The sequence below is a fragment of the Chiroxiphia lanceolata genome, chromosome 10 (assembly GCF_009829145.1).
Source record: "Chiroxiphia lanceolata isolate bChiLan1 chromosome 10, bChiLan1.pri, whole genome shotgun sequence".
Lineage (NCBI taxonomy): Eukaryota > Metazoa > Chordata > Aves > Passeriformes > Pipridae > Chiroxiphia > Chiroxiphia lanceolata.
Window position 1 is genome coordinate 1,907,423 of NC_045646.1, and position 14,212 is coordinate 1,921,634.

Below are 14,212 nucleotides of genomic sequence, written 5' to 3' on the forward strand. Positions count from 1 at the left end.
CAAAACTTTTGAAACCAATTAGAAACTACTTTAGGTTCTCTAAATTTAGAGAAATATATAATGAATCTGAAACTTATTTACACTTTGTGTACTGTAAACATGCCTGCAATTTTAAAACAGATTTTTCATCAGAAATTCTGGATCCCACATCCTACCACTAAATTTTTTTTGAACCTGATATTTTGTTTGAATGAAATAGAAAGTGTTGGCAAATAAAAAAATATTTATTTTGCTTGTCACTTCGGGTATTGATAAAAACTTAAGGGCTTTTTTTGTTGATTTATTGCAATTGCAATACAAGGGATTTATTTCTCTTAATTTAAATTGAATTTTTGTGCACACATCCAAGCTGTTAAATTTGGGGTCAGTCAAAACAGTGGGAAGTGTACTTTGAAATTTCAAAAATTGTGTTAATAAAGTGGCAATATTTATTGCCTTTGAGTGAGCTGTTTTAAAACACATTTATTTTTTTCTTTTGACTTGACATACATAAACACAAACAAAAGGGGGGTGTTTCTAAATAACCAGATTCAAAAATTATTACATTTACTTTTTTTTTTCCCCCCCACTTGCCTTTGTATTGACATCTAGAAACCAACTTTCTGATCTAAAAACCCTGTGCATGTGTTAGAGAGCAATTTGATAGCTCTTGGGGGTTAATCTGGGGAAGTGGGAGGCCAGTTGAAGTCTTTTACAAGCAGCTTGCATCAGTTTTAACTTTTTCCAGCCTAGTCCCAGCTTTATTTTGGTTGCTGCTTTGTAGGTAAATCGAAGATCTCTTTTGAAGCTGATGATGTCATGTTTGTCACATCTTTAATGTTTGCCTTTTTTATCTTCTACAGTTTCTCTTTAGAGCTGCTCAGCTCAAAGCAGCTCCTTTTCCAAGCCCTAGAAAAGAGGAGCTGAAAATGCAAACAGCAGTCAAGGCACTCACAGGGCTTCCTAAGCTGAGATTTCCAGGCTGGAATAGCACAGCCTCCCTAAATTTTTAAGTAGGCCTTTTCCTCTGTGATTTGAAGCAGTGGTGAAGAGAATAAATGAAGGATTTTCAGAGCAGTATCTTACATTAGAGGTGGGAAGGGCATAAGATGGAGGCAATTCAGTTTAAACAATTTGGGCTATTTTTTGTCCAGTTCTCAAAGGGTTTTTTTTTTATTTTTATTTTTTTTTAAATCTTTTTTTTTTGAGATGCAGCTTTAAAACAGTTCCCACTTGTAGCACATCTCAGAGCCCAGTTGACTTAAAACCTGAACATGATGAAACTTCTCTGCTTAATTGTGAAATATGAGGCAAATACACTGATCGAGTGATTGTTTCTCTGGCTTTGTGTTTCCCCAAACCAGGAAGGAGATGATTATGAAGTTGTTCCTGACAGCAAATTCTGTGTGTCTCGAACTGCCTATAGAGACAATTCCTCTGCCTACCACATCAATGGCAAGAAAAAGACATACAAAGATGTTGGAATTCTGCTCCGGAGCCACGGCATCGATCTGGATCACAACAGGTTCTTAATTTTACAGGTTGGTGGATGAATAAAAACCAATTTTAAAAAGTTATATTCCTTCCCCCCCCCCCCAAAAAAAAGTCCTGTCTGAGTTTGCAGCCTTGTTTTTTGAGGCCTTAAAGTGCTGTAGCAGCACATCATGGTTTGCATGCTGTGCTAAAGGTGCGAATCATTATTTGCTGCTTTAGAAATTTAAGGCAGAGAAGCGGTGGAAGATCCTGATGTCAGTTTTTTCTGCTCAGAAATGTGTGTTCCTGACAAGTGGATGAATGGAAGAGTTGTGCTTGTTCCGCCCTAGCAGCACGTAAATATTGGTGTAGTAAAATAAACCTGAAACCCCAATATTATTGTGCTGCTTAAGCGTGGCAGAGATTCAGCAACTTGTTTGTGCTCCTAGATAAAAGTGCATCGATATTAACCTAAACCTTGATGATTCTGCTCTTATCTGCAGCTCCCATGTAGACACATGGTTTTACTGAGAAGTAAGTATGGAAAAATGAACTGTGCACAGAAACTGAGGGCAAGGGAAAACACATGTAGTGTGCCTGTTGTTTACACTTGTTTAGCTGCTGCAGAGGACTCAAGGAATGGCAGGTTTGTAGCCAGTTCAGGCCCTGTTTTTAAAAGCTACAGTTGACAACCCATACTGGAAAAATAATCACAGAATTTGTCAATGTAATATCATTTATATTCATGTTTGACCTTAAAATTGTGAGGCTTGCTTGCTTCTGTTTTAAAGACAGGCTGAAGAGAACCACACTGATTTTTTTTTTTTTTTCTTTTTTGATTTTTCTTTTCCTCATTTTCAAATGAGAATTTTGCTATGTGCCAAACAATTACTTGAAATGTAAATTGAGTTCAAGTACTTGATGGAAGTATTTAAATCTTAATTAAATTAAATAACTATTTCTGCAATTACCTGTAATTATTTCACCACTAACAGGTCCCAAATCTCCTCTGGCCTAGAAATCAGTGATCAGTGAGAGCCTCCCAAGGCCTGAAATATTTTAATAGAATTTATTTTAGGCCTGTTTCTGTCAAAGGAGCTTCCAGTTCCCCTCTTAAAAAAAAAAAAAAAGTATAAAAATCTTGTAGCTGTGTGGCTGTGTTTGCTTCACTTCCTCAACCTTTCTGTGCTGGCCTTTTTTACAGCTACACCCACAAAAAGAGGATATCTCTGTTTTCAAGTCTCCATGCCAATTAATTATCCCCTCCACCACTTTATCCCTGTATTTTCTGTTTCAAGATGGAGCAAGAAGTACCTCCAAGAAAACAACTACAGTAAATACACCCTTTTTTGTTTTTTTTTTTTCCACACAGTTGTTCTGAAGGATCATTTTTGCCAAAATTTCTAGAGGGGAGAAAATGTAAAGTGAAAGATGAAGCTGGGTAGAAATGAGGGTGCAGAGATAAAGCTCAGTGTTGGAGAACATTCCCTTGGACCACTGGGAACATCTGGGAAGGAGTATTGCTTTTTTAATTTATTTTTTATTTTTTTTCCCCAAATGTGATTTGTTTTCTTCTCCCACTAATTGTTTCCCAGGAAGTTATCAATAAGGGGAACATACCTTTTCCTAAAAGCTGGAGTTTCATGCTTTCCACCCCTACAAAAGGAAATAGGGAGAGGTAAAGCCAATATTAAGGCATAAACAGTGATTCCCACTATTATTTTTTAATTTCATCCCACCAGACTCTTTGTCTCAGGAACAGAGATTTTCTGTTTCTTCAGTCTTTCTGTCTGAGGGAAAGCCCTTTCTCTCTGTACAGCAGGTTTTGTGCCTTTTTAACGTGAAATCCACTGATTTGATCCTTCAAAATTGCATATTTCCAGTTGGGAAATGTAGCAATATTTTCCATGGAATGACAGCAGAACTGCAAACCCCAAATCCTAAAAAAAATTATACTTAGATGTAAATGAGACCATCCAAGCCTGAACTACTGTCACCAGAATTGCTCTTTTTCCCCCTGATATTTTTCAAATTATTTAAAATTGAAGGGATAAATAACAGGTTTATTTGGCTTTTACTCTTCTTTTTTTAATAGCAACACTAATAATTTATTTAAACTAAGCTTAACCTGATACCAAGTATTTCTCATTTAAAATCAGTTATAAATCTCTTTGATTTTTGACCCTATCAGTAGGGTATGATTGAAAATATTTCACCTGTATTATAGATTTTGGGCAAAAAATGTTAATTAAGGATTCTCAAATGCTGGTTTGGGTGTGTGACACACACCCTGGGTAGTACTAAAGAATAAGTTGTAAGAGAACATGTCCTACATGTAGTAACAACACCTTTAGGTGCTTGATTTTATCTTGCAAGCACAGTTAGCATTACTCAATGGAAAATATTTGCTTTTTACAAGACTGCTTTATATTTTTTTGCTTCCTTTTCCCCACTTCACCCCCTATTTTTCAGTCTTTTTCTGCTGATTTTGGTGGTTTTAGGCTAAAATTTGAAAGCTGAGGCCAAGCTGAGTTTTGATGTAGGTATTTCTGCTGATGCCAAACTGAAAATATTAAAACCAAACTGCTGCTGACTTCTGTGAGTAACATTACAAAAAACACCTGTGGAGAGACAGAAAATGTGAGACTAATTGAGTGGTTCTAGAACAATTACAAATGCAGTGCCTGAACTCACTAATTGAAATAAATCTGGTTTTAAAGTGATTCTGGTTACAGGGGGCTGTTGCCAACATAAAACAGGAGGAGTTTGTCACTCTTGTGCTCCTTAGGTTCTAACACTCTATTACATGTTTTTAAGAAATTGTTCTGTGCTTTTAGTACGTTAGGAACAGACAATTATTTTGCATTATTATAATAGTATTATTATAGCAATTATTACAAATATTATGCGTGTTAATGAGCTTGAAACTGCAACAGGAAAAAGTGCATCTTGACATTTAAAAAAGAGGTTCTGGCATCTTGGTGCTATTTTTTTTTTTTTTTGTCTTCCATACCTCGTGCCCCCTCTCCAGTACCTTGTAGATCTGTAAAGAACAACAAATAAAGTTATTTAACTTCTACTGAAACACTTGGAGCTGCTCTGACTGGGCTGGGCACAACCCTGAGGGAGTGTGTTTGCTGTTGCTCCCTGGTGACTCTTGACCAGGTTAACCTGGAGGGGACAAAAAACTCTCAGGCTCTTTATTAATAATTAGGAATTTCTTAATAATTAGGAATTATGAATGGGAGCCCTGGAAGGAATGTCAGTTTGGGCCATGGCAGGGGGGGCACGTCTGGGAGCAGAGGCACAGCAACACCCCTGAGATTGGTTCTGCAGCCTGGCAAGGTAAGAGAAGGAGAGTCCAGCCAAAAGGGAAGTGGAATTCCATAGGGAACTCCCATCCAGCCACTTTGCAAATGAATATTGTAGAAGTAACAGCAAAAGACTTTAAAATAATTTTTTATTAATGGTAACAGACTTTAAGATGATTTTAATTTACTTAAGAAGTTACTTGCAAACCAATTGAAACTGCTTTGAGTAAATTTTGTACTAATTACAGTAGCATTTCACTTAGATGGGTTTGATAGACTTAATTAAAATATTCTCCTGTGATCTTAAGCAGATATAAACAGTGATTTTTTTATGTCTGTACTTCTGTAACTGATTGGAACTAAGTCTTATCCCATGGCAAGGTTATGTTGCCAGAAAGGAAGTTACATCAAGTTTTTCACCTGCTGCTTTGTGGAAATAATGTAGGACTCACTTCCAGTGTTTTGGGGAGGAAATGAGGGAGAGCAGATTTGCTTCTCCCTGTGAGATAAGTCAGAAATTCCCAATTGTTGAGGGCTGTGTTCCTGAGGAGACACACCAACACTGGAGCACAAGGTGGGATCATAAATGGGATTGTAAAAAATCCGTGCTGGCTGGGGAAGAGAGAGGGTTGTTCCAGTAAGATTTCTGCAGCAAAACAGGGAAATATGGAAAGGAGAAAAGCCTTTTTCTGGGGGCACTGTGGAGTTGAGTGATAATCAAAGGATTTTTTTAGAACACACCAATAATCTGAAGTCACACGTTGCAGGTTGGGTTTGCCAATTACTGCCTTAAATTCCAGAGTGACTCTAGATTTGCACTTAATTTGTGTTCTTGTATTAAACACAAGAATGTCCTTAAAAAAGCTTCTAAAATTAGACAGATGTGCAAACAGCTCGACAAAGGCTACTTTTAAATTATTTCCAGAATGCAGAATAGTAGTTTTGTGCAAACAGCTGAATAACAGGCTTATTTTAAATTTTTCCTCCTCTTTGCACAGTAGTGACATTGTAGATTTTTATATGTGCATTTATTGCTTGACTTTCTTATTTCCCACTGAGTTTATAACACTTTTTTTGAAGGCAGAGCATGAAGTTGAATATATGGTACTTTTTTCTCTCCTGTAGAATCACCATCTGGTAAAACTGAAGGGTAAAAATGAGATATGGCTGCAAACATCAAGTAATAGCAGAAATAACATGGAATTGTGGGACAAAAAAATCCCAAAACAACTTGTTGTGGCTTACAAGAGCTGTATTACAGTCATGTCTGCAGGAGAATAATGAGGTTACAGGAATATACAGCTTCCAAAATCCATGTATATAGAATTGGAATTCATGGGCAAAATTTATGTGAGGAGGGAGTATGGGTCAAAATAAAGTCCAATTGAAATTACCAGTCTGGAAAATTGAAGATACACAAAAGTAGCATTTATTTTTGCCATTCCTCACTGTACTCCTGCTTAAAAAGTGAGAGCTACTGTTTTGTCAAAGTGGGGAAAAAAAAAAACACCCCAAAGCCAAGTGTCATTAAATTAAATTAGAAAAAGGGAGAGAGGGTGCAAACAAACAGTGGAGGTTGCAAACAGGGAAATGGAAAGGCTTCTCTCACTAGAGGCTTTTCTAAGAGAAAAAGCACTTTGGTGCCTTTATTAGCAAGACATTGATTGCACAAAGTAGCCAGGAAATCAAAATATAGTGAGGGAACTGGTGTCAGATGGGGCAAGTCAGAACCACCCAACTTCCAACTGAGCACTTAGCAAATGGTGTGACAGCTTGAGACCCTCCTTTAACTCCCCATTTTACCTTTTCCTGTAGAAAACCAGCTTCTATAATAAACATTCCAGATGTTTTAATGTTTCTCCTCCGAGCCAATCCAGTGTCACCGTGTCATTCTGGCTGCCTGAGCCATTGCTCCTCATGCTGATGGTGCTGAGAAGCTGCATGTGCTGTTGTCCGAGCCCTTGCTCTGACAACAGAGAGAGAAATTCAAATATTACTGTAAAACAGATTGAAAATTCTAAGCATTGTTATTTTATTAAGAGAAGTTTGCTTCACGCCAGGGCACTTCTGCCCAGGTTTCCATGTTAAAACCTTCAGAAAATAAATTGAAATTGGGTTATAATTTGGATTGATGGAGATAGATTTGCTTCAGGAGGACAAAAAACCCCAGACTTTTGGCTCTGGCTGCTCTGATCCTCCACAAAACTGGGAATTAAGGTGTCTGGGAGAGCTGCAAGCCCCGTTTTCTGCAACTTCAGGTCAGTGCTCAAAGGACAGGTTTGGTGATCACCTGTTGCATGCAAAGAAAACCCTGTTTCCAAATTGTGTGATCTCAATTTTCCTGTGAACTCAGCTCGGTTTTTTAGGAATAAACATTCCTGCTGTAACTGTTTTAATCTGAAATTCATTATGTTTGCATTAAATTTTATTTAGTATAGTAGTAGTAGTAGTATTTAGTACAGTAGTATTTAGTATTTTATATAATACTACTCCATCACCATTAATCTTGTGATGCTTGACAAAGTTCAATTAAGTATTCTGATCACTCTGCATTCAGAGATCACTTAAATGAAATGGAATTATGTAATACTATAAAGTTGCAAACTAATTCATTTAATCAGTTAATTTAGTAAGCAAATTAAATGTACTTATTGACAGTATTAGGAAGTTACAAGATGACTTATTATGTTGGGATTCCAGTAAAGCTTACTGATACCCAGCATCACTCAAAGATTTCAGACTCAATAAGAAAACTTCCTTTTATGGGTCTTTAAAAGCCTTAAAAGCTCATATGTTTTAAAAAATATGCTGCCACTACAGTGAAACTAGTGAAATATTCTTAAAATACTAAATATTAGAACCACAGTTGTCATATCTAAAATGTGGTGGTGGTTTAATGTGATTTGGAAACAAATTGTGTTTTGACTGGTCCCCAGGCAGGGGAGGTTTTTCTGAGATATAATGTTGCATTTTCTGGGCAGTGTTTTCTGTCAGACTGTTCCTCCTGAGCAAACCAGTGTGATTTTCGATCCAGTCAGATGTCACATTACCCACTGTTTGAATCTGACTGGTGCTGACAAAGAAACCCTCAAAAAACTAAACCACAGCAACTGCAACACAAAATTCCCCCCAAAACCACCCAAACTACCCTGTGCTCCCCCCCAGAGCAAATACATTTCCAGCTCCTGGGTTCCAACCTCTATCCTGAAGTTTTCAGCACTTTATTTTAAAGCTTCACATTAAGACACCAGAAATTAAGTGACAACCCAAAATTCTGGAAAACTCTTTTTAACTACTCCCTGCCATAATTATTCTGTGGGACAAATGCTGTATTAACTGTTTGTGTGACAAAACTCAGGGTATTGCATAACACTGCCTCCCAAAGTGATTTTTTCCAAATATTCAGGCATGAGAAGGAAGGCAGTAATCAATAACAGCAAACATCTTTCCAGGCTCTCCAGAAACCACTAATCCTGACAGAGAAAGCAGGTTAGATTAGATATTGGGATGAAATCCTCCCCTGTGAGGGTGGGGAGGGGCTGGAATGGATTTCCCAGAGCAGCTGTAGCTGCCCCATCCCTGGAAGTGTCCAAGGCCAGGTTGGATGGGGCTTGGAGCAACCTGGGCTGGTGGAAGGTGTCCCTGCCCATGGCAGGGGTGGCACTGGATGGGCTTTAAGGTCCCCTCTAACCCCCAAAATATTGTTTAATTCTCCATGAAGAGTTTTAAGTCATGTCAGTAATTTTGGCTGTCCCTGTCTCATTTCATACCAGAATTTTAGAATGGAACACACCAACTGTGCCCTGGAACTCCCTCATTCCAGTGGCAGCACCATCCCAGCCTGAATTACTGGGCACAGCACAAGTGACCAGCAGCCCCAGTTTATCCCATCTGTGGCTGCATCCTGTCAGTGTGGGGATTAGCACCCTGTGCCAGTCAGATCTCTCAGCTTTGGAAAAAAAAGCCACCAGTCCCAAATGTAAAGGAAGGTTTGTGGAACACAATCCTGCTGTGTGCCAGGAGCAGCACCTGGGAGTTACCTCAGGAGTGAGCAGAAGTGTCTTGTTTCTAGACTGGTGTAAGAGTGGCAGAAAACTCCCCTTTATCAAGCATTTTCATAACCTTGATTAAAATTCAGATCTTTTTGTGCCAGAGAACCCTTGATAAACTCAGACTAAAGCTGTTTGGAGAGGATCAGCTGTCTTTGCTAAATTTTAGAGAAAACAGGAGTTGTAGGGCAGCCTCAGGACACCAAACCAGTGGTAGAAGCTGCCGCTGGTGTTGTCACTCCTGTCAACTTTCTGGGCATCCCTGGAATCCTCCTGGGCTTCCACAGGGTGGGCACAGGGATCGCTCCTGGGCACTGTCGGGCATTGCTGCTTCACCCCCCACTGACCCTCAGCCCTCAACTGAGTTTAAATGTTAGTATGAGCAATTCTTACACTAGTTCTTGAAGGCTTTTACAATTTACTTCCTTTAAAGTCTTTGCTCTTTCCTTAGGCACAGTAGAAATCTAAATTTATGAAGTATCTTCAACGATTCACCTCCTTGAGAGTTCAGCTGTGCAGAGAAAGACAGGTCCTAAATTCCTGGAAGTTCCTCCTGATCCTTTTCATCAGGGGAAATCCCTTTCAGGTGAGAAGGGCTCTTGCCCTTATGACCTTGCAGCCTCGTCTCAAAGAAGGTTTCTCTGGATTTGCCACCATTTCCTTAGAAATGTCTCCACAGATCAGGCTGAGTTTTAGAATGTCCCAGCTGAGGTTTTCTGGTGACTGCCCTGAGATGTTCTGTAGAAGCTGTCACTGAGATGTGTGTTCACTGTACAGAGCTGGAGTTTGCCACCTCTGACTAGTGGTGTACCTGCATCCCAATGGATTCACACTGATGGAGAAGGCTCCACCCACACTGCATAAGCTGAAATCGGGTCTGTAATTCCATTGAGAGCTCTTGGACTGAGTGTAGAGTCTTCCCAAAAGGCTTGGTGAGAATAGAAATATGGAATCCCAGACTGGTTTGGGTTGGGAGGGACCTTGAAGCCCATCCAGTGCCACCCCTGCCATGGGCAGGGACACCTTCCTCTGTCCCAGGTTGCTCCAAGCCCTGTCCAACCTGGCCTTGGACACTTCCAGGGATCCAGGGGCAGCCACAGCTTCTCTGGGCAACCTGTGCCAGGGCCTCCCCACCCTCCCAGCCAACAATTCCTTCCCAATATCCCATCTCTCCCTGCCCTCTGGCAGTGGGAAGCCATTCCCCTTGTCCTGTCGCTCCATCCCTTGTAAATACTCTCTCTCCATGTTTCCTGTAGCCCCTTCAGGCACTGAAAGGCCACAGTTGGGTCACCCCAAAGCTCTTCTTCTCCAGGCTGAGCAGATCTGCTGCTTTTCCATACGGTGCTTTCTGAACTTTTGTAGTTCACCATCCCACCAGTGGCAGCTCTGCCCATGTCACCAAGGGCTTGGTGTTGCCATCCATTTTGATTGCCTCAACACAGCTTTGATTTCCTTTGCTTTGCACATTGCTCCCTCTCTGAATCCATGACCCAGAGGGACAGGAGCAGAGTTGTCCCGGGGTTCTGTGTGACACTTGGAGCTGTAGGTGTGTGTGAAATGTGCCCAAGCCTGTTCTCATCCCTTCTCCACAAATGGCTGCCTGGGCTGCCTTGGTTTCACTTTCACAAGTGCTCGGCTGTGTTTCAGATCCTCCCCTACAGAAATGAGCAAAGTTGCTTTTGGGGGTTTTAATCCATAATTCAGATAATGGCTCAATGATGAGCACAGTGAACAGGTTAGGAAACAGTTAACAGTGGTAACAGTTTTAACAATGCACAGTTGCAAAATGTGTTTCCCCTGTCATGGCTACTTTTTCAGTCCCTTTATCAATCAAAATAGCTGGAAACCTTTTAGTTTCTGAAGTATTTTCACTACAGGAGTGAGAGAAACAGATTTCTGTATATATTAACTTGGAAAATACTACAAATATTAAATAATACTTAAAACTCGTATTATTCAGTTAATAGTTCCTCAATATTTTTACTCTTGATAAGAAAATAATCCAAGTATTGCCATTAGTGAGCTACAGAGAAACCTCACACCTCATCATCTTTCTTAGATGGTTGTGGCTCAGAGATGGTTAATTATATTCAGCCAAATCATTAAAAAAAGTTGACTCACATTCCTTGCTTGTCCAGAATTCCTGATTTTTCCTGTTAAATCCAGGGAAGTTTTGTGGTTTACAGCACCTAAATCAGGGGTATACGTCCAGTGTAGGAAATTCTCAGCCTTGATGCTCAGCATCTGAATTAATCTTTCCTGTGGTTGTTTTTTCTTGCATGTAAACAGAGGAAATGCTTTAATGCAAGAAGGAAAAATAGAGGCTTCTGACAATTCCACAGAAATTTAGGAGGCTGCACAGTTTCCTACCCATAAGCTGACAGGCAGTTTTTGGTGTAGAAACCCTACTTTTGAGGCAGTGGAGCAAATGTGTAATTGGGATTTTATGTAGTACAGCAGGAGTTTTTAGAAAACTGATTGTTTAGCATTTTGAGATGTGTAAGAAATCAAAATAAAGAGTTTTGTTGGGTTTTCTTGTCTTGTCAAACCTGCTGACACTTCTTAGGCACAGTGGTAACCAGAAAATAAAATCTTAGATGCCTTTAACATGCAGAATTTTAAATTAAAAGAAACCCCTCTGCCTCTGTGTTTTACTCAAACAACAGAATTACTGACAGGAAAGGCTTACCTGAGTAAATACTGATTCTTAATGTTGTACAATTTGTAAAAATTCACTTTTTTCTGTTCTACTCAACTAAATAGTTACTACTTGGAAGAAAACCTGGTGTCACTAAGTGTCATTGTGAACTTAGTGTGTGCAACTAAATCCCTTGGGCAAAAATGGTCACTGTGTTCTGAGCGTAAAGCATCAAGAATCGAGTGTTTTGTTGGCTAATGATAACAAAAACAGTCTGATTGGCTCAGCTTAATCCTTCCTAAGTCTTATTTTTAAAAAGAACAAATCACTGTTATTATTCATCTCAATCATTTAACATTGATGCTGTGCATAAAGGAAAATTAAACCAAGGAATCCTGATACTTAAATAATCTTTTTCTTTTTCCAACAAGGAAGCCTCAATGAAACGAATTACAGTTCCAGTTCATCCCTCAGGTGTGATTTTATGGACCTTCTGGTTTCTAAAGAGTCTTCAATCCTGATAAAACTGCCCTCAGGCTACTGAAAGCTCCAGCACCAAGGACATGCTTTATTCTCCTCTTCCTTTTTTAGGTTGGCAAAATACATTTTGAATCTTTAGAGAACTGAAGGAATGGTTACACCTGAAGGTTGGCTCCAGAAGAGACACATCACCACCACCTTGGAGGAGAATTCTGTTAATTTTCATCTTTGTTTTCCCAAATACATATGAAGGTTGAACTTAATGATCCTGGAGGTCTTTTCCAACCTTAATGATTCTGTGATATTCCTGCTGGAATAGTTTTGATTCCATAGATGTTGGTATTTTTCCAGAATACTCTTTCCCCCAGCAAAAAAAAAAAAAAAGCCATTAAGAACAGAAACCACCCAACTTTTCTTTTCCAAGGGGGAAGTGGAACAGATCTCGATGATGAAGCCCAAAGGCCAGACGGAGCACGACGAAGGAATGCTGGAATATTTGGAAGATATCATTGGATCTGCACGGCTGAAGGAGCCCATCCAGACTCTGTGTCGCAGGGTAGAGCTCCTGAACGAGCTCAGGGGAGAGAAGGTGAGGCCTGGGAAGCTTTTATTTAGCATTTATTGTAGAATTATTCTCTAATTCTAGGGATGCACACACAGCTGTGGGAGGAGAACTAAAAACACGCTGAATTACTTGTGGAGATTTGTTGCAGGACTTGCTTTTGGAACATTTTATTGATGCACTGACTTCTAAAAGTATTAACTAAATCCTAAAATTCTAAATAATAAAACTTCTTTTTACTTGCTGTGTCTTTGGTAAATCCTAATCCTGTTGCAGGCTTGTTTGAAAGGCCATGAAGGAAAACAAAAGATGTGCAGTTGCAGAATTAACTTTAAAAGGTTGAAATATAGAAAATAAACTTACATGTGTTCTTTCAGAAAGCTTGTGCTAAATCCCCTCTCCGAGTTCATTCCTGATCTCCAGCTCTCCAGAGCTGTGTCCTACAAAAGGTCCTGGGGGGTTTCTCCTCATGGTTTCCTCCTCTAGGCCTGGCTCTGCCCCAGCTCTGACCCTCTGTTTTGTTTAGTTAAATCGAGTTAAAATGGTGGAAAAAGAAAAGGATGCCTTGGAAGAGGACAAGAATCACGCCATTGAGTTCCTGTGTTTGGAAAACAAAATATTTAAAGAAAAAAATCACATCTCTCAGTACTATATGTAAGTTATTCTCTAAAGCTTTTGGGGTGGCTTTAGAGGGTGGTGTTAAACTCAGCTTTAATATGTCTAATTAGAAATATTTTGCATTTCTTAATCAGTAATTAATATTATAGTTTAATACTTTACATAAACCATGTTGTTACACTGAAGCTTCATGGGAAAAAGTGGAGTTTGAGGGTTTATTGTTGTGGGGTTTTTTTTCCCCAGCCATGACCTAAAGAAACGAATAAAGGATCTGGAAATACAGAAAGAAAAAATTAATGAAGAAACAAAAAGCATCAATGAGAAAAGCAGTAAACTTGCAGAGGAAACAAAAACCAAAAATAAAGCTCTGAAAGAACTTGAAAAGTAAGTGTTTTAGGGATATATTCACAAGTACTGTGTTTTACATGTTCCCCCCCCAAAATCTTAAATTATCTGATGAGCAGAGTCACTTCTGCTGTGTCTGAACATTCCCTGGAATGGATTAAATGATCTTTTGCACAAAAATGAATTACAACAAATTTCTGTTGGTCTGATATGGTTCTGCAAATTGTTTCTCTCCGAGAACCTGGGTGATATTCAAATATTTGATATTTTTAATGGATTTTAAAGTATGGATTTCTTTGTATTGACTGTAAAAAAATAATTGGGAGGTGGTTTTTAGATTTACAACCATGATGTTTAGGTACCTGGATTTAGATATTTTTCTGATGAAACATCATTTCCTCAGGGAAAATACTGTGAAGATGGTAAATATTGGATGTTGTTATTCACAAAAACTGAGTAATATTGGTTTAAATTCTCTCTACTCCACTGACATTATTTTTATACTGTATGAAATGGATCATTCTTTATTTTTTTCCTTCAGGAAATGCAATAAAATTACAAAGTTCATAGAGGAAAATAAAGAAAAATTTAATCAGTTGGATTTGCAGGATGTGAGAGTGAGGGAAAATCTAAAACATGCCAAAGGCAAGGTTAAAAAACTGGAGAAGCAGCTTCAAAAAGATAAAGAAAAGGTAATTGAACCACAACTTGATTTAGTTGGAGAAGTGTAATGGGTTGTGAGAACATCTTTGGGCAG

The 14,212-nt window shown here is 38.9% G+C and overlaps 1 protein-coding gene and 1 long non-coding RNA gene across 4 annotated transcripts in view; both read left to right on the forward strand.

Annotated features, from left to right (window-relative positions):
- Positions 1–14,212, forward strand: part of SMC4 (structural maintenance of chromosomes 4) — a 30,128-nt gene that overhangs the window by 5,147 nt on the left and 10,769 nt on the right. For all 3 annotated transcript variants that reach the window (XM_032698310.1, XM_032698312.1, XM_032698311.1), the window contains exons 5-9: positions 1,344–1,520; positions 12,355–12,519; positions 13,019–13,146; positions 13,354–13,494; positions 13,997–14,147. In XM_032698310.1, coding sequence (XP_032554201.1) covers positions 1,344–1,520; positions 12,355–12,519; positions 13,019–13,146; positions 13,354–13,494; positions 13,997–14,147 — 762 coding nt within the window. The remainder of the gene's footprint in view (positions 1–1,343; positions 1,521–12,354; positions 12,520–13,018; positions 13,147–13,353; positions 13,495–13,996; positions 14,148–14,212) is intronic.
- LOC116791882 lies at positions 1,539–4,537 on the forward strand. The gene is made up of 2 exons (XR_004358894.1): positions 1,539–1,808; positions 1,902–4,537. It is a non-coding gene; the product is annotated as an uncharacterized LOC116791882 (long non-coding RNA).